This window comes from Pelophylax lessonae, assembly GCF_965119305.1.
Source record: "Pelophylax lessonae genome assembly, chromosome: 5".
NCBI lineage: Eukaryota > Metazoa > Chordata > Amphibia > Anura > Ranidae > Pelophylax > Pelophylax lessonae.
Genome location: NC_138772.1, coordinates 100851203 through 100875207, shown reverse-complemented (window position 1 = coordinate 100875207; position 24005 = coordinate 100851203). Strand labels below are relative to the sequence as shown.

General features: G+C 45.3%; 1 protein-coding gene across 1 annotated transcript in view; it reads right to left on the bottom strand.

The window, feature by feature from the left end:
- Window positions 1-24005, bottom strand: part of NCAPG2 (non-SMC condensin II complex subunit G2) — a 174343-nt gene that overhangs the window by 21689 nt on the left and 128649 nt on the right. Inside the window, exons 22-26 of the mRNA XM_082258393.1 lie at window positions 21464-21563; window positions 10132-10322; window positions 3010-3153; window positions 1375-1478; window positions 963-1063 (exon numbers count right to left, since the gene is read on the bottom strand). Coding sequence (XP_082114519.1) covers window positions 963-1063; window positions 1375-1478; window positions 3010-3153; window positions 10132-10322; window positions 21464-21563 — 640 coding nt within the window. The remainder of the gene's footprint in view (window positions 1-962; window positions 1064-1374; window positions 1479-3009; window positions 3154-10131; window positions 10323-21463; window positions 21564-24005) is intronic.

Genomic DNA, 24005 nt, shown 5'->3' with positions numbered 1-24005 from the left:
AAAAAAATGCTAGTGTGTATGGAGCCTAATAAGAGGTTTTAAAAGTTAAAATGAGGCTTGGTATCCCAATAATCTGTAGGGGTTTTTCCTTTATATGGCTACAAGAAAGTATCAGAGGAAGACAGCAGGGGGCTTTCATTTAAACAGGAAATTCTAATTTGAATTGTTTTGCTGAAACAATTGTACCAGAGGCGTAACTAGAACCTTCAGGGCCCCGGTGCAAGAAACCATGAAGAGCCCCCCGGACCCCTGGCTGGGGCCCTTCCGTTCAAGTCTGGGGCTCTTCCCACTGATCCTGGGGCCCTTTACTCTCATTGCGGGGCCCTTTATTACGGTCCCGCTGCGGGACCCTTTCACAAGTTCTGCAGTGGGCCCCCTTCCTGCCATCTTGGGGCCTCCCCAGGGCCCGGTTGCAAGTGTGACCTTTGCGATCCTGGAAGTTCGCCCACTGGTGTCAGTAGTTTTAATTTCTTGGTATTTTAATTGTATTATTTTTTATCATTTTATGTTTATTACAATGTCACTGACTAGGACTGTCCATTCAGAAAAGGAATATTATATTTATCGACCCCTTCCTGGTTCTCTATTGTGAAACATCCCCTGCAACAGCCGGCAGGAGAGGGAAGGGAGCACAGTGGGGGGGTGGGGGGGGGGGAGGAGCACACAGGGGCCCAGAGGCTCCCCTGTACACCTGGATAGGAGGAGTGGCGGGGGCAGCATACAGAGAAACCAATCTCCTCCATTTTCCTCCTGCAGCAGGAGGAAAAAGGAGGACAGTGATTTCTCTACATGCTGCCCTCGCTGCCCCTCCTATCCAGGTGTACAGGGGAGGAGCACAGACCCCCTGGAGCATGGGGCTCGGTTGCAATTGCAACCTCTGCAGTTACGCCCCTGAATTATACAGTATACACAATGCAGATGTGTTCTTTAGGCTGACAAACCAAGGTGAACGTGTCTCATACCTTTACTGCTGACCATAATGATATGCAGGGATGCAGTCAAGCTTAGTATTCCCTCAATTTCTTCTGCTGAAACACATGTAGCAAGTTCACCTAAAAATGAACTGTAAAGAGAATATGGTTTATTTAAATATAAATGCATGGGAAAACTGCATCTTTCTCCGAGAAGTGTGTTCGAAATTGATCAATCCTACACACACAGATAGTTGTGAATTCCATGTGTCATCGCACAGCCAACACCCCCCCCCCCCCCAAGACCCCCCACCCCCCCTGCAGTGGTGTGTGTAGTGCAGATTTCTGTTCCAACCCATTCCTTTACAGTTCAAACACAGCAAACTGTCAAAACCCACAATAACATGGTGAACTTTAATAGCATACCAATGCAAAGTGTTTATACATATGCAAGCCAACTTACTTCAGTACACTGGATGTCTTTATAACAACAGATATTAAGCACCTAGACAACGGCGGTAACTCTGATACAGATGCTGGAATGGCAACCTCCTCTGGATCTGAAATCTAACCATACAATTGAGATTTACTTTTTACAATTATTAAGGAAATAAAGTAGTCCATAATATGTATTATTGCCCTTATGCTTCATGGGTCATTAAACAAAATATCTAATCATCAGGAACAGTTTTATTTACTTAATCCCTTATAGCTGAACCGCGCACTGCAAGGGTTAAATGCTAGTTAAATCTAGGGGTTACAGAAAAGAGAAGCAATTCTTGCCTTATTCCTGGCTCCACTGGGCTTCCCAGTGGAAAATTAATAAGCTATTGCGCTGACTAGAACCCTACCTTCATTTAACGGGGTGCATAAGAGGGCCAGGAGAGTGGTAGGGAACACCAGGTTAAGTGGATGCGGCTCCTCTTAGATTAGATCTTGAGGTCCCAGTGCACATATAAAAAGCAAACACAAGGGGGTGCCTCCATCTAGATGTAGCAATTTATTAAAAAGAATAAAAGACAAACAAAATGCACCCACTAGATAAAAGCGGATCAAGTGTTGTCATAAACCAATATAGACCTCCATAGGATCACCGTGAGGCTGCATAACTCTGCAGGCATGTGACTTGTTGAAGCAGAGTTCTTGGTGGAAGTACAGCTGTCGGGCTTTAGGCTGGAACATAAACAGCAGCGAATTCCGTAAGTAGCAAGATGGCTGCGGCTCCAAACAGTATCTCTATCAGCTGGGTGAAGTGGACAGGAAGTGGAGGGGGGGAGGCTACATGTTGTTTCAGGGCCGATCGATCGCTGCTTTATCAAACCATCTTTTTTGATAAAGGGGTGTACCTGTCTGCCCTGAAACATATAGCCACACCACCTCCACTTCTGGTCACCATCACCCAGCCGAGAGAGGTATTGTTTGGAACCGCAGCTATCTTGCTACTAACAGAGGCTGCTGCTGCGCATCTTCCAGCCTGAAGCCTGACCGCTGTATTTCCACCAGGAACTCAACCACATGCTTCAGAGCTCTGTAGCCTCACGGTGATCCTTTGGGGGGTCTATACGGGTTTATGACAAGCCTTGATCCACTTTCCACTAGTGAGTGCATTTTTATTGTAATTTCTCTTTTTAATAAATCGCTACACCTAGATGGAGATGACCTCTTTGGTTTGTTTTTTGCAATTCTGTGCGCCTAGTTTTGTAATCCATTATACCCTGCTAGATGGTAGGCAGAACATGGTAGGAGAGTTGGGGAGCAGCCACATACCGATAAAGGTATGCTCCTGCTCTGCCCTGCCAGCACATGGGACGGGAGCCCCGAGCAAAGTCACGGAAGGCGGCGGGAGGGACGTTCCCTCCTGCTCACCCGGGTAACAATCGAGCGGCTCCCGAGCCGCATCGGTCGTTACCGACGGAAAGCCGACCGTCGGCTGTTAACCACGGTACCGGGATGGTGCCTCTAGCTAGAGGCATCTTCCTGGTATACCCCCGCAAAGTCTGCCGACGTAGATCTACGTCAGTTTGCGGTAAGTGGTTAAGGTCAAAATTAACACTGCTGAGAACAACCCACTGCATGACTAAAAACCATCAATACCTACTTTATGCAATAATTGGCTTATTTCCACTACCACAGCTGCGATGATTGTGGAGAGCATCCCTCGGTGGACTTCTGAAGAGGCCATCTTCCAGCACTGAACCGTGTTCACAAACTGTGCAATAGGCATCTGAATAGAGTGCAGCAGCTACAAACCAAGGAGCAAAAACATGATCAGATAAAGAGAACTTTGTTCATTAAAGAGACAGAACTAAAACTAAATATAGCAGGAAATGTTCCATGGATGAAGATTTACAAGAAGGTTCCCCTTTCAAAATTATATATATATATATATTATATATATATATATATATATATATATATATATATATATATATATATATATATATATATACGCACAAAATGCTCAAAAAAATTAAAGGATCACTTTTTAATCAGAGTATAGCATCAAGTCAATTAAACTCCTGGGATATTGATCCGGGCAGTTAAGAAGCAGAGGGGGTTAATGAATTTCAGCTGCTTTGGTGTTATTGCAATTAACAGGCACTAGATGGCCAATGATGAGTCAACCTTCAAACCAGGAATGGTTTTACAGGTGAAGGCCACTGACATTTTTTCCCTACTCATCTTTTCTGACTGTTTTCACTAGTTTTGCATTTGGCTAGGGTCAGTGTCACTACTGGTAGCATGAGGCGATACCTGGACCCTATAGAGGCTGCACAGGCAGTCCAACTCCTCCAGGATGGCACATCAATACGTGCGATTGCCAGAAGTTTTGCACAGTCTCAAGAGCAAAGAGGAGATTCCAGGGGACAGGCAGTTACTCTAGGGGAGCTGGACAGGGCCATAGAAGGTCCTTAACCCATCAGCAGGACTGGTATCTACTCCTTTGTGCAAGGAGGAAAAGGATGAGCACTGCCAGAGCCCTAAAAAAATATCTCCAACAGGGCACTGGTGTGAATGTCTCTGACCAAACAATCAAAGAGACTTCATGAGGGTGGCCTGAGGGCCCGACGTCCTCTAGTGGGCTCTGTGCTCACTGCCAGGCACCATGGAGATCGACTGGCATTCGCCAATGAACACCAGAATTGGCAGGTCCGCCACTGGCGCCCTGTAATTTTCACAGATGAGAGCAGGTTCACCCTGAGCACGTGACAGACGTGAAAGGGTCTGAAAAAGCCGTGGAGAATGTTATGCTACCTGTAACATCATTCAGCATTACCAGCTTGGTGGTACGTCAGTGATGGTCTGGGGAGCCATATCCATGGAGGGATGCACAGACCTCTATAGGCTAGACAATGGCACCCTGACTGTAATTGGGTATTGGAATTAAATTCTTGGACCCATTGTCAGACCCTACGCTGTTGCAGTGGGTCCTGGGTTTCCCATGGTGCATGACATGATGTGGTGAAAGTATGCAGTCAGTTACTGGAGGATGAATGAATTGATACCATTGAACAGCCCCCACGAATGCCTGACCTAAATCCAACAGAACACCTCTGGGACATTGTGTTTCGGTCCATCCAACACTGCTAGGTTGCACCTCAGTCTGTTTAGGAGCTCAGTGATGCTATGGTTCCCATCTGGAGGAAATACCCCAGGACACCATCCGTTGACTCTGTAGGAGCATGCACCAAAGTTGTCAGGCATGCAAACAAGCACGTGGAGCCAATGCAAACTACTGAGTACCATTTTGAGTTGCTGCAGTGAAATTTCAGCAAAATGGACTAGTCTGCTGCATCATTTTTTCACTTAGATTTTCGGGGGGAGGGGTCTTTAAATTCAGCCGTGTAGGTTGGTAATTTTAGTTTCCATCAAACTATGTGGCATTCTTTAGTTTCTAACACATTACCCAGTCGATATCAGTATAGATATCCAGCATGACATTTTTTCCCCATTGAGCTCTGATGTAATTTTAAAGTTTTCATTTAATTTTTTTTAACCACTTGCCTACAGTGCACTTTCACCCCCTTCCTGCCCAGACCGATTTTCAGCTTTCAGCGCTCTCACACTTTGACTGAGAATTACTCAGTAATGCAACACTGTACCCATACAAAAATTGTGTCCTTTTTTTCACACAAATAGAGCTTTCTTTTGATGGTATTTGATCAATACTGGGTTTTTTATTTTTTGTGCTATAAATAAAAAAAGACTGAAAATATCGTGAAAAAACGCATTTTTCTTTGTTTCTGTCATAAAATTTTGCAAATTAGTAATTTTTCTTCACAAATTTTGGCCAAAATTTATACTGCTACTTATCTTTGGTAAAAAAAACCCAAATAAGTGTATATTATTTGGTCTTTGTGAAAGTTATAGAGTCCACAAGCTATGGTGCGAATCATTGAAAATTGATCACACTTGATCACACCTGATGTACTGAAGGCCTATCTCATTTCTTGAGACAATAAAAGGTCAGGAAAGTACAAATACCCCCCGAATGACCCCTTTTTGGAAAGTAGACATTCCAAGGTATTTAATAAGGGGCATGATGAGTTTTTTGAAGTTGTAATTTTTTCCCACAATGCTTTGCAAAATGAAGATTTATTTTTTTTTATTTTTTTTTTTTTACAAATTGCCGTATTAACAGGTTATTTCTCTCACACAGCACATGTATACTTGCAACTACACCCCAAAACACATTCTACTACTCCTCCTGAGTATGGCGATACCACATGTGTGAGACTTTTTCACAGCCTGGCCACATACATAGGCCTCACATCCAAGTAGCGCTTTACACAAAGTTGTCCATTTATCCACTTTAAGACTGGGCCTATTTTTGACACTTGGTGTTTACAAGCTAAAATCATTTTTTTTGCTAGAAAACTACTTTGAACCCCCAAACATTATATATTTTTTTTTAGCAGAGACCCTAGAGAATAAAATGGAGATCGTTGCAATATTTTTTATCACACCATATTTGCGCAGCAGTCTTCCAAATGCGATTTTTTTGAAAAAAATTCACTTTTTTGAACTAAAAAATAAGAAAACAGTAAATTTAGCCCAATTTTTTTCCATAATGTGAAAGATAATGTTACGCCGAGTAATTAGATACCGAACATGTCATGCTTCAAAATTGCGCATGCTCACAGAATGGTGCCAAACATTGGTACTTAAAAATCCCCATAGGCAACATTTTAAAAATTTCTGCAGGTTACTAGCTTAGAGTTACAGAGGAGGTCTAGGGCTCAAATTATTGCACTCGCTCTAACGATCGCGGCGATACCTCACATGTATGGTTTTAACACCGTTTACATATGTGGGCGGGACTTGCGTATGCGTTTGCTTCTGCGCGCGAGCTAACGGGGACAGGGTGCTTTAATTTTTTTTTTTTTTTTTTTTCCTATTTATTTTATTTATTATGTTTTTATTTTTACACAGTTTAAAAAAAAAAAATGTTTTGATCATTTTTATTCCTATTACAAGGAATGTAAACATCCCTTGTAATAGAAATAGGCATGACAGGTCCTCTTTATTGTGAGATCTGGGGTCAAAAAGACCTCACTCCTCACAACTACACTAAAAAAGAAAAAAAAAAAAAAAATTGTTGAAAGAGGAAAAAAAAAAAGCAAAAAAAAAAAAAAGCGGCCCTTTAAACCGGTTGCTAGGCAACGTCTTTTGACGTAGCTCCGGTCCTCCAAGACCATAGAGTTGAATGAGGGCCATTTTGCCCTCACTCGACTTCCTGTCTCTGAGGATCCGGGATCGGATAGTTTTCCCCGCTGCCGGCGGGTCCGGTAAGCTGGAAAAACGTCTGGGACGTGGCAGGAGGGGGGGGGGGGGGCACCTCTTCCCCTGCACCGTAAGGGTAATTCCGCGGCGAATCCGCCACTGGGACCACCCTTATCTGAAAGCCGACCGCCCGCCGTTTCAAAAAATACCGGGGTTATGGGGGCTATCTGCTGCCATAACCCCAGTATTTAGCTTTTAATGGCCGACGCATATAGTCGTTAGGCGGTCAGTAAGTGATTGCATGTATATAGCAAACAGGTGACGATGACTGATGGGGTGACAGGTGACGATGACTGATGGGGTGACAGGTGACAATGACTGATGGGGTGACAGGTGACAATGACTGATGGGGTGACAGGTGACGATGACTGATGGGGTGACAGGTGACGATGACTGATGGGGTGACAGGTGACGATGACTGATGGGGTGACAGGTGACGATGATTGATGAGGTGACAGGTGACGATGATTGATGGGGTGACAGGTGACGATGATTGATGGGGTGACAGATGACAATCACTGACGGGGTGACATGTGACGATGATTGATGGGGTGACAAGTGACGATCACTGATGGGGTGTCAAGTGACGATGACTGATGGGGTGAAAGGTGACGATGACTGATGGGGTGACAGGTGACGGGCGATGGTCACTGATGGGTGACAGGTGACGGGCGATGGTGCACGGCGGTACTGATGGCAGTCTTTGGTGACCGGTGAACTTTAGGCTACGTTCACATGTGAGCGTAGCGATCACGGGCAGAATCACTGTGATTCTGCCCGTGATCCAGAAATCATTGCAAATCGCTGGACGCCTGTGCGTTGCCCGTGATTTGCAATAGCACCCCAAACGCTGTGCGATGTTGCTGCGATTTCCGCCTGCCGAATCGCGGTAACATCGCGCAAACAACGCATGACGCTCCAAAGAAACTCTTGTATCTTTTTTGGGCGTCATGCGATGTTTGCGCGATGTTACCGCGATTCGGCAGGCGAAAATGGCGGCAACATTGCACAGCGTTTGGGGTGCTATTGCAAATCAGGGGCAACGCACAGGCATCCCGCGATTTGCAATGATTTCCGGATCGCGGGCAGAATCGCTGTGATTCTGCCTGCGATCGCTACGCTCACATGTGAACGTTATGGGTGTCAATTTCTGGGCACTGATGAGGTGACTGTTGGGTGACAGGTGACATTGGGGGGGGACTGAGGACTGTGTGGGGACCTTTTATTTGTGTGATTTTACTGTGCTTTTACATTTTACAGGTACACAGAGCAGTAACTCAGTGTTTCTAGCTCTGCTCCCCTCACACTGGAAACTGTATGAGGAGAGAAGAGCTAGTAACACTGAGTTACTGCTCTTTGTTTACATTTTGTGATCGGCTGTGAATGGATTCACAGCCGATCACATAGTAAACAGTCACTGTCAGTGACTGTTTACTACCGCCGGTGACAGCTGTGTTCCTACGGAACACAGTGCCACCGACATGACCGCGCTGCGCGCTCCCGATCGCGCATGCGCGGTCATCTTGTGGGCGCCTTCATTGTGATCGGCTGTGTCATTGGAACACAGCCGATCACGTGGGAAACAGCCACGCACATTGGCTGTTTCCCCCCTGCCGGTGACGGGGGGTGTCCCGGGGACACCCCGACACCGGCAGTGCAGGGCGGCGCGCACGCGATCGCGCGCCTGCCCTGCTTAAAGTGCCGCCGTCATATGACGGCGGCCCAGGATAATGGTCGCACCGCTCCGCCGTCATATGACGGCGGGCGGGCGGCAAGCGGTTAAACAGTGTGTACACACACACACACACACAACAATTTTGTAAATATTTTATTATATCTTTTCATGTGACAACACTGAAGATGAAAAACTTTTCTACAATGTAAAGTAGTGAGTGTACAGCTAGTATAACTGTACATTTTCTGTGCCGTCAATATAACTCAACAAGCAGCCATTAATGTCTAAATCCCTGGAAACAAAAGTCAGTATGCCCCTAAGTTAAAATGTCCAAATCGGGCCCAATTAGCCATTTTCCCTCCCCAGTGTCATGTGACTCGTTAGTGTTACAAGGTCTCAGGTGTAAATGGGGAGCAGGTGTGTTAAATTTGGCGTTATTGCTCTCACTCTCTCATACTGGTCACTGAAAGTTCAACATGGCACCTCATGGCAAAGAACTCTCTGAGGATCTGAAGGAAAAAAAAAAAATTTGCTCTACATAAAGATGGCCTAGGCTATAAGAAGATGGCCAAGTCCCTGAAACTGAGCTGCAGCACGGTGGCCAAGAACATACAGCTGTTTAACAGGACAGGTTCCACTCAGAACACGCCTTGCCATGGTCGACCAAAGAAGTTGAGTGCGCATGCTCAACGTCATACCCAAAAGTTGTCTATGGGAAATAGATTTAGGAGTGCTGCCAGCATTGCTGCAGAGGTTAAAGGGGTGGGGGGTCAGCCTGTCAGTGCTCAGACCAAAGGACGCACACTGCATCAAATTGGTCTGTATGACTGTCATCCCAGAAAGAAGCTTCTTCTGAATATGATGCACAAGAAAGCCCGCAAACAGTTTGCTGAAGATAAGGAGACTAAGGACATGGATTACTGAGGGAACCACGAATGGCAACATGTACTGTGACATAATGAAGCAGAGAATGATCCCCTCTCTTCAGAGACAGGGCCGCAGGGCAGTATTACAACATGATAACGACCCCAAACACACCTCCAAGACAACCACTGCCTTGCTAAAGAAGCTGAGGGTAAAGATGATGGACAGGCGAAGAATGTCTCCAGACCTAAACCCTATTCAGCTACTGTGGGGCATCCTCAAATAGAAGGTGGAGGAGCGAAAGTTCTCTAACATCCACCAGCTCCGTGATGTCATGGAGGAGTGGAAAAGGACCCCAGTGCCAACTTGTGAAGCTCTGGTGAACTCCATGCCCAAGAGGGTTAAGGCAGTGCTGAAAAACAATGGTGGCCACACAAAATATTGACTTTTAGGCCCAATTTTGACATTTTAACTTAGGGGTGTACTCCCTTTAGTTGCCAGCCGTTTAGACATTAATGGCTGTGTGTTGAGTGGTTTTGAGGGGACAGCAAATTTACACAAGCTGTACACTCAATGCTTTACATTGTAGCAAGGTGTCATTTCTTCAGTGTTGTCACATGAAAAGATATAATAAAATATTTACAAAAATGTGAGGGGTGTACTCACCTTTGTGAGAGTGTGTGCATATATATATATATATATATATATATATATATATATATATATATACTACAGCAAAGTGTTCCCCAAAGGAAAGACCAGCCGTTACCACCCAAAACTGATACCCAGTAGCGAAAGTAAAAACTTTCATCTCTATTTGTAAACACAAGACTTTCATAAGTTTTACTAGAATGTTTTATGTAATTTTTGGCAACACCAATCTTGTATTATTGATACCTGGAGAGCTTCATTTTGCTGCTTCCTCAGTTTGCGGGCTGAAATCTCTATAGCTTTGTGGAAGCAGGTCTGTATAGCATCAAGGTGTTTATCCAAGTCAGCACTGTCATTATTCATCTTGTGAAGCAAACAAACTTCTGTTATCTCTTTCAGCACAGAGAGAAAAGCTGGCAGGAAATCACAGCACTTTTCTGAAAGGTAAAAGCAGAATATAGTTCACAGTTGCTACCTGCCTGGGAAGTTGGCATTGCTTAAACACCAACTGCAAGTTATAAAGTCATTGACTGTTAAATCTTCTATCAGAGTGCTTTACTGCCATCTGCATCCCTGTTAAGGAGATTTTACCCTTTCTGTCCCAGTGACATAAACAGGACATCGCTGTGAACTGAACTTTCTGATTTGCCTCTTTGGAATACATTTCCTAAAGTATTTGAATGAAGAATCAGATACAGGAAAAATAACAGCAGTGATTTACCACACAAAAAAAGAATGGAAAAAAACAGGTAAGAGGACTAATGGGTGCTCAGTTATAATATGCCCTTTCCCAAGCACAGATACCTCTATAATGAACTTTAAAGGTCAACTCTACTTTCAAAAGGAAAAAAAAGGAAACAAAAAAAATAAATAAAATAGCATATAAAATGGCTGCACAAGTCACATTGTAACTGAAAGTTAATAAAAATTACCTTTCCTATCATGACTGCTGCAAAGCAGACAATAGCTGAAGCCTGGAAGATGCCGGCACTTTGGTCACCATGAAAAATCAGGCCACCCGGGCAATGATACATACCAAGATTGAGGCACCGCTTTAGGACAAGGTGAGACGGTACACTGAAATGTGGAAACCTTGGGTCGATACATTTTTACCTCCTGATTTTGACACCTCCCTTATGGAGCCTTAAATGACTACATTTTTGTTCTTTCATTGTGCTCTTTGGAACGTCTCTGGTTCGAACCCTGGAACCAATCCATTCCCCTCTTTCTTTTACTCCCTCTATCTTTCTAATCTCTCTTTTAGAGAGTCTAAACTTTGCTGCATAATTTACCAGCAACACTTGGTCCTTGCTACTCCCCGTGGTATGGCTGGAGTGGACCATCCAATTGTCAGCCTTCTAACCTCACTTATTCTTATACTGTATATTATGCTGTTAAAAGCCATCATCTGTGGGATTCTTTCTACCCATTTATTGATTTATCCTTTGTGATGGGTCAGTGTTTTGACCCAAACTGTTAACGGTCCTTGTTTCTGTATTTCTCCCCACGTGTAGTCAATTTTAACAAATGTTAATATGTACGCGACGGCCTTTACGTCGCTCAATAAAATATTAAAATTTCTGTAAACTGCAATGCAATATGGCAACATATACTATATATATATATATATATATATATATATATATATACCCATACACAGTGGAACCTTGGTTTGCGAGTATAATTGGTTCCAGCAGCTTGCTTGTAATCCAAAACACTCGTATATCAAAGCAAGTTTTCCCATAGGAAAGCATTGAAACTCAGATGATTCGTTCCACAAGCATTTATAGTAATATAAAGATATGCTGTTATTATATATAAAGTAGTACATTACTGTACAGTATAAGTATGCCATCTCCTCTGTTAAACATTGTGTCCTTGTGTCCGTGCTGTACATAACAGATACCGATTATACTGTATTAGTGCTTGTCTGGCTGTTCACTGCAGCCCTCTGCTTCCTCCTCCTCAGATGAAGTCAGAAGGAGTGATCGGCCCCTCCCGCCGGGTAGAGCAGGGAGACGAGGTGAGAGAGAGGCACAGAAACGAGGAGACATATACATACAGTAAGTGCAGGGACACTCTGATAAAATATAAATCGGCATGTTTATACACAGTACAAGCACTGGGACACATAATGTTATGTGACAGAGTGCATTAACAGAGGGGATGGCATGCTTTTAGTGTATAAAACTGCTCGTATATCAAGACAGTTTTTTTTTTTTAAAAAAATGTTGCTCGTCTTTCAAAACGCTGGTAAACCAAGGTGTGTGTGTGTGTGGTGTGTGTGTGTGTGTGTGTGTGTGTGTGTGTATGTGTGTGTGTGTATGTGTGTGTGTGTGTGTTCGTTGCAATATTTTAGGTCACACTGCATTTGCACAGTGGTCTTTCAAATGCAATTTTTGGGGAAATAATACACTTCAATGAAATAAAGAAAAAAAACTGAACAGTAAAGAAAGCTACATGTTTTTTTTTTTGTATAATGTGAAAGATGATGTTACGCTGAGAATCGTGATCTTTATTCTAAGCAAAAAAATAGTGATTCTCATTTTATCCAGAATCGTGCAGCTCTAACATGGACTCAGACAAATCTCTATTTCTTCAGAATAACTATAGGTAGGAAATCTCAACGTTGGTTAAAATCCCTGCAATGTACATGGGTTTGGGGGAAACAGCACAGGTAGCCAATCAGTTATGCTGTAGTATATTAAACATGCTGATGGAGAGAGCAAAGTGACAAATACGAGCTTATCAGTGTGCTGCTTCTTCTCTCCCTGTCCAGTCACAGGGTTGGAACATGGTGGGGATCTGTAACTATCTTAAGCAGATTAAAATCACATAGGGCTGAAAAACAACTTATCGATTAATCAACAACTAATCGATTATGAAAATAGTTGTCAACATAGATCACAACATGGTTTTCAACATGGTCAAATACAGCTTAGTACACCCTCCATACATGTAAGTGCCTGAGAACTTGTGAATGTGTGAGGAGCAATGCCTCCTGGGACATGTAGTCCTGGGCAGGAAGCGAAAGGTTCTAAAGGCAGAAGTTTATTTTACCTTGCTACAGGGGCACTCTATACTATACTTTGCAGCTTGCAATTGGGGCAATCTGAAGGCAGAAGCGTCAGTGGGGGACCCCCGAAGAGGAGTATCAGGGCTGCTCTGTAGTATAACATGCTTTTTTTTTTTTTAAACAATCACTTTAAAGACTTAGGGAAGTGAAGATCAGCATCAGAACCCAGAGAAGGTAGAGGCTGAAACACTGAAGGTAATAGAAGGCATTATAATTACATTAAAAGTAAACTTTACCAGCATTGTGCATTATATTTAAAATGAGCATATCCATGGAAAAAAAAAAAAAGTCTCAGCTTTTAGTACTACTTTAAAGATTTATATCTCCCTTCCACCCTTCATATAGCTTCATGTCTGACTCCTAGTTAAAATGCCCATATATCCTACTTTGGGTGTATTTATTATTATATATATGATAGAAGTAATATATATTATTAATTTCACTGTTTCACAGTATAAATGAACTCCCTTATAATAGCGATAATCTGCTCTTTTTGTACTATAAAGGGCTAATTTTATTTTTTTTAACCTCATTATGACAGGGCAAAAAAAATGGGATTTTTGAATGACCATAAAATCCATTTCTCGGATTTTCATTGACAGACACAGCTCCTGATTCTACTTAAACATTGGGTTATACTGCCCCCTACAGGAGTAGGACACTAGGCAGGAAAAAGCTTGACTATGCCTATGGGCAGTCCCAGGGAGTATACACCCACTCTCAGCTATAAGCACTCAGTTTTGTTACAAGCAGAAGAAAGCCAAATCCACAGAGGGGTGGGTGCTGTGTCCGTCATTGAACATCAGAGAAATGCACTTTACGGTAAGTCAAAAATCCCATTATCTTTCATTCATTGACGGACACAGCTCCTGATCCCTTCTTAACCGTTGGGACCTCCCAAAGCAGTGTCAAACATGAGGGATGATAAACAGCAGAAAAAAATCCCCCAAGGCTAACCATAGCTAACCAGGTAACATGGAGCTCAACCATAAACTGGAGCTCACCTGAAAAAAAAAAAAAAAATACACCCTCAAAGGGGACCAAGATCCTCTAAGCAGCAGCCAACAAAACCTTGCGGCCAAAGTAGGCACCTGCAGATGCCAGCACATCCACTTTCCAAAAAACTGTGTAAAAAAGTGTGTACCGACGACCAGGTGACCGCCTTGCAAACCTGCGTCACTGACGCTGGATGAAAGAAAGCCCAGGAGACAGTAAGCGCCCTAGTAGAGTGCGCCTTGACAGGGAAAGGAGGAACCTGACCCTTGATGCAATAGGCCTGAACCACCATCTGATCCATCTGGAAATGGTCGCAAAAGAAGCGGACAATAGTAAATACTGGCCTGAGTGCTGAACCAGCCACAGTGAACATATGGTGGGCCAGAGCCTCCCATCCTCCTATCAGCCAAATCTTTAAAGGCCGGGGACTCCTCAACTCCTCAGGGCATAATAAAAAGGCCGCCAGGACGCGGATGCGCAGGTAGGGTACCCTGATGGTCCCACAGTGCTAAAAGGGGCAGGAGCCCCACACAATGGCGGCAAGGCTGTCATTCACAAATGAAGCCCCCCCCCCTTCAAAGAGGGGTGCCAAGCTGACCAAACGGCCTAGCAGGCCGCAGCCTCAATTTTTGTTGCGGCCCAGCCCCAAGTGCACGGATCCTTAGCCTGGCAGATGCCCAAAGGAAGAGCAGGGGCTTCAACTAAACGCACTGGGGCTGTCCCCCCCCCCCCCCCCCCCCAGCGGAGGCGCCTGACTCAACCGCATGGCCTAGTAGGCCACCGCCTAAATTTTTGTAGGCACCCAGCTGCCTGGATGGAAGCCCCAGCGGAGCCGACCACCCAGGGACAGCAGAGGGGAAGGCGGATGCTGAAACCGGAAGCAGTGGTCTCAGCCACCCTCACAGGGGCCAGCTCACAAAGTTTCCAACGAGTAGGCCGCAAAGGCACAGCCTAAATTTTCAGCCGCGTGAGGTGCGTACCTGTGGATGTTTAACTATCTGCTCTCCCAGCCCAACAAGCGTCGCAGGGAGCCCAGAGGACATCCCTGCCCTATTCATCAACACCTAAGATGGCAGGGAACCCTGCTCAACCCCCCGTTGGGCACCAGGAAAACCCGGTCAGCAGCAACTCCAACCAGCCCCTCTAAAGAGCATGTGGCAACAGATAGCTCATAACCTTACCCAGGGAGGAGGGGTGCCGAAAGATCCACAATGACAACCGAATTTTAGAGGGGAACCCAGGGGTCCCACCATCCCAGGGAGGGGCCCACATCCACCTCCAAAACCCTCCGGGGGTAGAGGGGGGACAGCTACTTACCAAACCAGGAACAGGATGGGCACTGCTCCGGACAGGGCACGGTTCGGTTTGCGCTGTCGGCCAGGAGGAAACACTGCAACTCAGGCCGAAGCAAATTCGTACACGCCCTCACGAGACATTTAACTATCAGGCCAGCTCCCATCCAGTGGGGCTATGCTGAGGCCAACCTAGCGCGGTGCTGCGGTCTGCACGCGCTCGCTGGCCAGACTGGGGGGACCCTAAGGATCTAGATTATCCAGTTCCTCGCTCAGTCCACCACTTATAATAAAAGGAGGAAAAAGTTCCATTTAAAAAGAAAAGAATTGCCAGGACCAGAGATCCCAGCAAGGAACTAGGTCCATTCTCCTGACTAGGCAGAAAAAAAACTTAAGGCCTATAGCAGAGAGGGGGAGTATACCACCTAGGAATGCCAATAGGCCTAATTCAATTAGGGGTCAGGTGGTTCCTCCTTTCACTGTCAAGGCACACTCTACTCAGGCACTTAGTGCTTCCTGGGCATTCCGTCATCAGTGCCATCTGGTCGTCTGTGCACATTTTATATGTGTTGGCATCTGTGAATGCATCTTTTGGCCGCAAATTTTTGCAGGCCGCTGTTTAGAGGATCTGGTCCTCTTTGAGGGTGTATTGTTTTTTTCAGGTGAGCTCCAGTTGCTTATGGTTGAGCTCCATGTTACCTGGTTGGCTATGGTTAGCCTCGGGAATTTTTTCTGCGTTTTTCCCACCCCTCATGTTTGACACTGCTTTAGGACATCCCAATGGTTAGGAAGAATCAGGAGCTGTGTCCGTCAATGAACGAAAGAGAAAACTGGATTTTTGTCTTACCGTAAAATCCTTTTCTCTGATGTTCATTGATGGACACAGCTCCATATCTTCTTGACCCTTGGGTTTATGCTGCCCCCTACAGGAGGACACTAGGCGGAAAAAAGTTTGACTACGCCTATAGGGTAGTCCGAGGAGGTATGCTCCCACTTCCTGCTATAGGTCTTCAGTTTTGTAACAAGCAGTGTCAGAAGAACATATAACCCACAGGTGGCAAACACAAGGCCCGCGGGCCGAATCCGGCCCGCCAGGCCTTTTTTTATGCGGCCCGCGATCAGCCGCTGCCTGCCACCTCTTTATTACTTTCTCGCACACAAATAAATCCTCCAGCGCTGCCTGTGTTTGTGCGCATTTTTTTTTGTCAGCGAGCTGCACCCCGAGAGCGGGCTTCTTGCCCAATACACAGGCAGGGGTTGTACCAGAGGTGGGACAGATAGGAAGGTAAGAGAAAGCACAGATGTGAGTTTTTTTTTTGGGGGGGCACGGTAGGATGGTGAGGGCTGTGGAGGCAGGTGGGAGGATGGGAGCAGAGCGCACTCCTGAGCCCCGCACTCCGTACCCAGCGCACGCGAAAACTCCGCACGCAACCCCGCACTCCTGCACTTCGCACTCCGTACGCAACCCCGCACTCTGTACCCAGCCCACTCCTGAACTCCGCACTCTTTATGCAACCCCTCACTCCTGAACTCCGCACTCTGTACCCAGCGCACTCTGTACCCAGCGCACTCCTGAACTCCGCACTCTGTACCCAGCGCACTCCTGAACTCCGCACTCTGTACCCAGCGCACTCCTGAACTCCGCACTCTGTACCCAGCGCACTCCTGAACTCCGCACTCTGTACCCAGCGCACTCCTGAACTCCGCACTCTGTACCCAGCGCACTACTGAACTCCGCACTCTGTACCCAGCGCACTACTGAACTCCGCACTCTGTACCCAGCGCACTACTGAACTCCGCACTCTGTACCCAGCGCACTACTGAACTCCGCACTCTGTACCCAGCGCACTACTGAACTCCGCACTCTGTACCCAGCGCACTACTGAACTCCGCACTCTGTACCCAGCGCACTACTGAACTCCGCACTCTGTACCCAGCGCACTACTGAACTCCGCACTCTGTACCCAGCGCACTACTGAACTCCGCGCACTACTGAACTCCGCACTCTGTACCCAGCGCACTCCTGAACTCCGCACTCTGTACCCAGCGCACTCCTGAACTCCGCACTCTGTACAACCGGCCCTTTGAGGGCAACTATATTGCTAATGCAGCCCCCAATGAATTTGAGTTTGACACCCCTGATATAACCCAACTCAATAGAGGGGCTGGTGCTGTGTCCGTCAATGAACATCAGATAAGGATTTTACGGTAAGACAAAAATCCAGTTTTCTCTTTCGTTCATTGACGGAAACAGCTCCGTATCTTCTTGACCCTTGGAACGTCCCAAAGCAGTGTCAACATGAGGGGTGGGAAGAACACAGCAATATAGATACTTCCCAAAGGCTAAACGTAGGAACCAGGTAAAACATGAGCTCAAGCAGGAACAATTTTGTGAAAGCGTGCACAGATGACCAGGTGGCTGCCTTGAAAACCTGCACCACTGACACTGGACGACGGAAGGCCCAAGAGGCACTAAACGCCCTTGTAGAATGCGCCTTAACAGGGAAACGAGGAGCCTGACTCTAATGGAATAGGCAGGCCTGCACCATCATCTGCCTAATCAAATCCATCTAGAAATGGTCACAGCAGACGTGGCCAGCCTCCAACATGGTCCATCCGTAAGGATAAAAAGGGAATCCGATTTTCGGAATGACTCAGACACCGCCAGGTACACCCTGGTTGCCTTACAATGTTTGGATGTGGTTCGGGCAATCTCTTCAGGGTGCTTTGGCTTAGGACACAAGGAAGGCAACACAATGCCTTTATTTAAATGGAAACCAGAGACGACCTTAGGAAGGAACGACTGGCCGGGACGAAGCACCACTTTATCTCCGTGAACCACAAGACAAGCTGCCAGCACTGACACCGTACGTGGAGAAGAAAAAAACACGAAGGCTACTCACCATACCACGGTACCAGGTGGGCACCACTCAGGAACAGATCACCTCCCTGTTAGCCAAGGGGAAGCTGCGACTCAGCGTACCTGGCGTTCCAGGTCATTTGTGTCCCGGTAAGACGATCCATTCGCATGCTCATCCCCATTCAGTAGGGCACTGTCGTGGTGAGGCCTAGTTCTAGATTATAACCTGCTCACGCTCGATGGCAAGGGTGGAAGACCTTAAGGATCTAGATCAGGGATCCTCAAACTACGGCCCTCCAGCTGTTGCGGAACTACACATCCCATGAGGCATTATAAAACTATGACATTCACAGACATGAATAGGCATGATGGGAATTGTAGTTTCCGAACAGTTGGAGGGCCATAGTTTGAAGACCCCTGATCTAGATTATCCAGTGCCAATACCAGCCATCTGTTGCTTGTAGTTCCTCTGAAACGTGGTCCTCAGGAACTAACTAGTTAAAAAATAAAAAGCACAAATTCTTCCCTGATATAGCTAAGACCGAAGTCCCAGCAGGGAGGTAGGTCTATCCCTGACACTAAGCAGAACAAAATTGTTTGAGACTAGCAGAGCCTGGAGGAGTTATGCCTGCTGGGACAGCCCCCATAAGCGTGGACAAGTCTTTTTTTCACCTAGAGTCTATCCCTGGAAGGAGGAGCATAACCCTAGGAGTCTATGAATAAGAAGAGCTGCGTCTGTCGAACGATAGAGAAAATCAAAAGGGTCGCCCTCCATAGAGGACACCATAGGACATAGCCCCCTTGTGGGGGGGGGGCGCCTGCCATGAGTACCGTCGCCCACACAATAATGGCTGCTACACTTCACTAGAAATGAAGCGCCCCCACCTGGTTCAAGGGAGGCGCCAGGCTGACCATATGGTCCAAAAGGTCTCAGCCTAAATTTCAGTGGAGGCTCAGCTGCAATTGCCTGGATCCAGAGTCCAGTAGATGCCCAGGGAGAGAGTTGGAGGCTTCAGCTAAATTCACTGAGGCTGCCCCTGAGCAGCGGCACCCAAAGCAGGCCGTATGGCCCAGTAGGCCGCAAGATGTGGCCTAAATTTTTCAGAGCACCCAGCTGTGAGCCCCAGCGGAGCCGACCACCAAGGATAGCGAGGGGTGCGGATGCCCGTCAGCAGCTCTATCCACTCGGTCAGCAGCTCAGACAGCAGCTCGAGACAGCTTGGTCAGTCAGCCGCGAGTAGGCCACAAAGCTGCGGTCTAAATTTTTAGCCTGATCCGGCTGTCAGTTTGATCAGCAGCTCGGACAACGTGGTTAGCAGCTCAGACAGCTTGGTCAGTCGAGTAGGGGGTCAAAGGACCCACCGTGACAGTTTAGAGGGGCTAGGGGGATAGAGGGGATCTAACCATCTCAGGGAGGGGCCCGCATCCACCCCGAAAGAGCACCAAGGGAGAGGGGGGACACTACTTACCACACCACGGAACCAGGTGAGCACCACTAAAGGCAGACCACTGAATCATCTTGGAATGTGGGTGCTGCAGGCCAGAGGCACGCTGCGACACAGGTCGTGACCAGGGCTTTGCATCCTCGCGAGGAATATAACTCGCCGACCACGGCCAACCTAGCGCGGAGCTAAGGTAGGGTTGCACTCGCTGGCCAGACTGGGAAAACCGCAAGGATCTAGGATATACAGTCCATCGCCCAGTCCAGCAGTTGATTGTAGTTCTAACAAGAACCAAATTGATTTAAGTTCTCACAGAAACAGAAAATAATAAAAGAAGAAAAATTCTGCATAAAAAAGAAAAAATGCTAGGACCAGAGATCCCAGCAAGGAACTAGGTCCTTACTACTGACTTGGCAGAAAAAAAACGGAAGACTTATAGCAGGAAGTGCGAGCATACCCCCTGGGACTGCCCTATAGGTGTAGTCAAAACTTTTTTCGCCTAGTGTCCTACTCCTGTAGGGGGGCAGCATAAACCCAGAGGTCAAGAAGGTATGGAGCTGTGTCCATCAATGAACGAAAAATAAAATGGGATTTTTGACTTACCGTAAAATACATTTGAAATTGGATTTCTCAAATGTTCATTGACCGACACTGCTTGTAACAAAACTGAGTGCCTATAGCGGAGAGTGGGTATATACCCCCTGGGACTGCCCATAGGCGTAGTAAAGCTTTTTCCTGCCTAGTGTCCTACTCCAGTAGGGGGCAGTATAACCCAATGGTTAGGAAGAATCAGCTGTGTCCATCAATGAAAGAAAGAGAAAAGCATGCTGCTGCTACTGAAAGCCTTAGGCTTGGTTCACACCCAGTGGCACCGCCCCCCCCCCCCCCCCCTAAAAAAAGAAAAAAAAAATACAAAAAGAGCAATAAAGTTTTCAAAAAAAAAAATTGCGTTCGCCGGCCTATGTGGAGGCTGTGGGGGGGGGGGGGGGGGGGTAGGGTTTACGACCCAGAAGAAGCGCCGATTGTAAAATAAAAAGGTCTTCAAATCACACAGGTAGATGAATCCCACAGATACAGAAAACAACCAGGTTCTGAAGTCTAATATGACCCATTCAACCTATGTTTCCCGAAGAGGCGGCCAGGCTAGTCCCAAAACATCATTTGTGGGGCATCTGCCATCATTTGTGGGGCATCAGGCTGGGTGTGTATACTTTGAAGGATTATGCTTGCATATTTACATTTGCACTGTATATTCAGCACACATTTTGTATTGCACAATGACCAGAATCTAATGTATACTGTAGATCAGGGTTTCTGAACCAGGATTCCGTGGAACCCTAGGGTTCCTCCTGAGGTTGCTAGGGGTTCCTTGAGCAATGGGCAATTTCTGCCTCTCCGATATGTTCCCAATGAAACCATTGTTCCTTTTAGCTATCTGTAAGGGGGTAATGCTTCCCAATGGTGACAAGAGTAAGGAGCATTTCTCCCACTGACTGTTACACATGTCATGAGTTGTAGATTTTTAATTTTTAGCAGGGGTTCCCCGAGAACAGAAATTTATTTCAAGGGTTCCTCTGTGTTGAAAAGGCTTGAAAGGCTGCTGTAGATTGTCAATGCTGCCTGTATCTATAGGATTCATTTACCTGTATCATTTGAAGACACTTATATTGTCGCTGCATCATTGTTATTATGTATGTGTGGGATGTTCATATATTATACTGATTATATTTACACTTGGTATATAAAAACTTTGCTTTAAAACACAACATTTATATGTGCGAGTCTCAATTACTTCTTGTAAAATCCTCGTGCCAGGATGACGACTTCCCTGCTCTAGGACCCTCAGATGCAAAGCAAGGCCTGGGATCCAGTTCTACCCAGTTGCACATAAACGAAACAGTACAAAACTTACCAGTCTGTATCACTGAAATCAGAATTTGAAGAAGATGAGCTTGAAAATCTGCATCACCAAAGCCAACCATTATCACATCTTTACATACTGCCAGATAGGTCTATTTAGTGACAAGAAAAGAATAATACCAAATGTGATTATCGCATTATGGAATATTTAGACGCAGGTTGAAACACAATAGAGCTCATTATGCTTTAGAAGGATGAATCATTAAGTAGCATTAAAATTCCAGCCATTCAAACTGAAAATAATACTTATATATAAAATAGAGAGAAATCTCTCTTCACTTGGGTGCACTTCCTTTAGACTAGAGAATAAATAAATGGCATTTGACCTCTGTGCGATAAACAAGGAAGCGTTCTACTTTACCTGAAAACGTATCCTATTCCCCTTTGATCTTAGTATATTCTTATAGTATATGCGTTTATACTTGTATTTAAAAAACAGTATAAGCAAGCCCCCTTCCCAATATGCACAAATGTCCTATTTATGTTGGTGGGAGGGCTGGACAAGGAGGGTAGCATTCCTTCTCTGTTTTACCACCAGGACCAAATGTTTGAAAGACCTTAAAGTGGTTATAATGCCTTACATATACCCAGTGAGGTTACTAGCCTCAGGTGACACACAAATGAGACAAATCCACCTACAGAAGTTGCAGCCCTCTCTTCTCTACATTCATTCAAAGTGCTGAATTTTAAAGCTTGTCTGAGAGTTTAGAAACAAATCCCCTTTAGACAACACCCAGGAGCAGAGCTGAGGCTGTCAACCAGCTTGAGCTCCCTCCCGTCACCATTTTTCTCTTGGTGTCAGGAAAACTTGTCAGAAGGGACTCATCATGCTGATAGCAGAGGAACAAGGCAGCAGACAAAAGTGACACTTAGTGCTCTTAATTGAGACAAGTACACACTATAGAAAGATATACTTTGTTCATATTTCATTATCTGAGGTTTACAACCACTTAAAAAAAAAAATTATTGCTGTGCAAACGTGGATGGCAAAAAAGCTGCCGATTACAACAAATTAGTCTATGGTGTATAAATCATTTGATTTACAAGAGAAAAAGATTTTGTAGTTTTGGTAATATTTGAAAACAACATGGAACCCAGTTGGAAGTTTAAGTCTGCCGTTAGGGAAGATAAATTAAGTGACGCCTGATTATGCAAGCTGTGACTTTTGCAAAAATTAGAAAACCTTGTAGTCATCTAAGATATACCCACCCTTATGTGCCAGGGTATAGTCGTCCTTCCAAATCAGATTAATTGGATAAATTTATGCAATAAGATAATCAATAAATATTGTTTAGGGGTGCTCTAAGTTGCATTCAGAGATGTACCAGTATTATGAACAGGAGGTGATAAAGCCCCTTTACCATGCTGGTATTCACAAACACCTGTTCCCTAGCTGAAGAGGAGGACTGCTGTGCTCTGTGTGAGAGCAGTGGTTTGACACAACCCTACACACCAACATGTAATAAGCTCCATTCAGACAGGAGTATGGGCATTCCCAAGTGGAGTAGAGTTATGCTGGCCATATACTATATGAAAAATCGGCCGAAATTTTGTCATTTGGACAGTTCTTCCGGCCAGTTAATGGGCACAAATTTGTAATCGGTTGTGAGGTTTTTGAGCCGAAAAAACGAAGGACAATTTTGGAAATTTTCTGCCGAACAAACGAGAAATTGAAAGGTGAATGTGTTTCTCATCTAAACTGTTTGCACTAGACATATGTGAAAAAAACAAACAAAAAAATGATTTATTTCCATTGAAACATTTATCGGCCATTACATGATGGCACAATCATTTGCTCTCACGGCCGAGTGCCCTTTTTTCGAAAATGAGTTTGAACAATTTTGTGAATCCTTAAAGACAGACTGCTGCTTTTAACAAATCGCAGCGGTCTTCATCTTAAGCAGGCTGCTGGGGAGTTTTGGGTATTAAATTATTTAGCCTCATTCCCAGTAAAGTCTCCAGCCACAGTTGAGCTCCAACATCCAAGTGGAACAATGACCAATTAATAAAAAAATAAATAAAACCATTCTGTGCCTTCTACCCAGCAACAATAAAAGTATTTTTATGGTAAAGCTTTACGATTAATTGTTTTAAAAAAAAAAAAAAAAAAAAAATCGCGATCTCGATTCAACTCTACTCACAAACTTAACCCGCCATTTCCACAATTCCCGCTGTCTGCTCAGAGATGTCAAAAAAGAAAAGGGAAAAAAAAGCAGCCAGCAAATGTTTAACATTGCTCAGTGCTGGGAGATAAATAGAAACATTGTATCATTGTATAATTTTGGATCTTTTAAAAGGGATGAACTTCGGTCTGTAAATTAGGGCAATTTAACCACTTCCATACCGGGCGATTTCTGGCACTCCGCTCCTACATGTAAAAAAATCAATTTTTTTGCTAGAAAATTACTTTGAACTAGGGCTGAACGATAGTCGTTGTGATATCGACTATCATGCTGTGAGCATGGGCGATAGTCACATCGCCGAACATACAATGTAAGGCAGCCCTGCAGCTAGTTCTCCTGACTGAGCGGTGA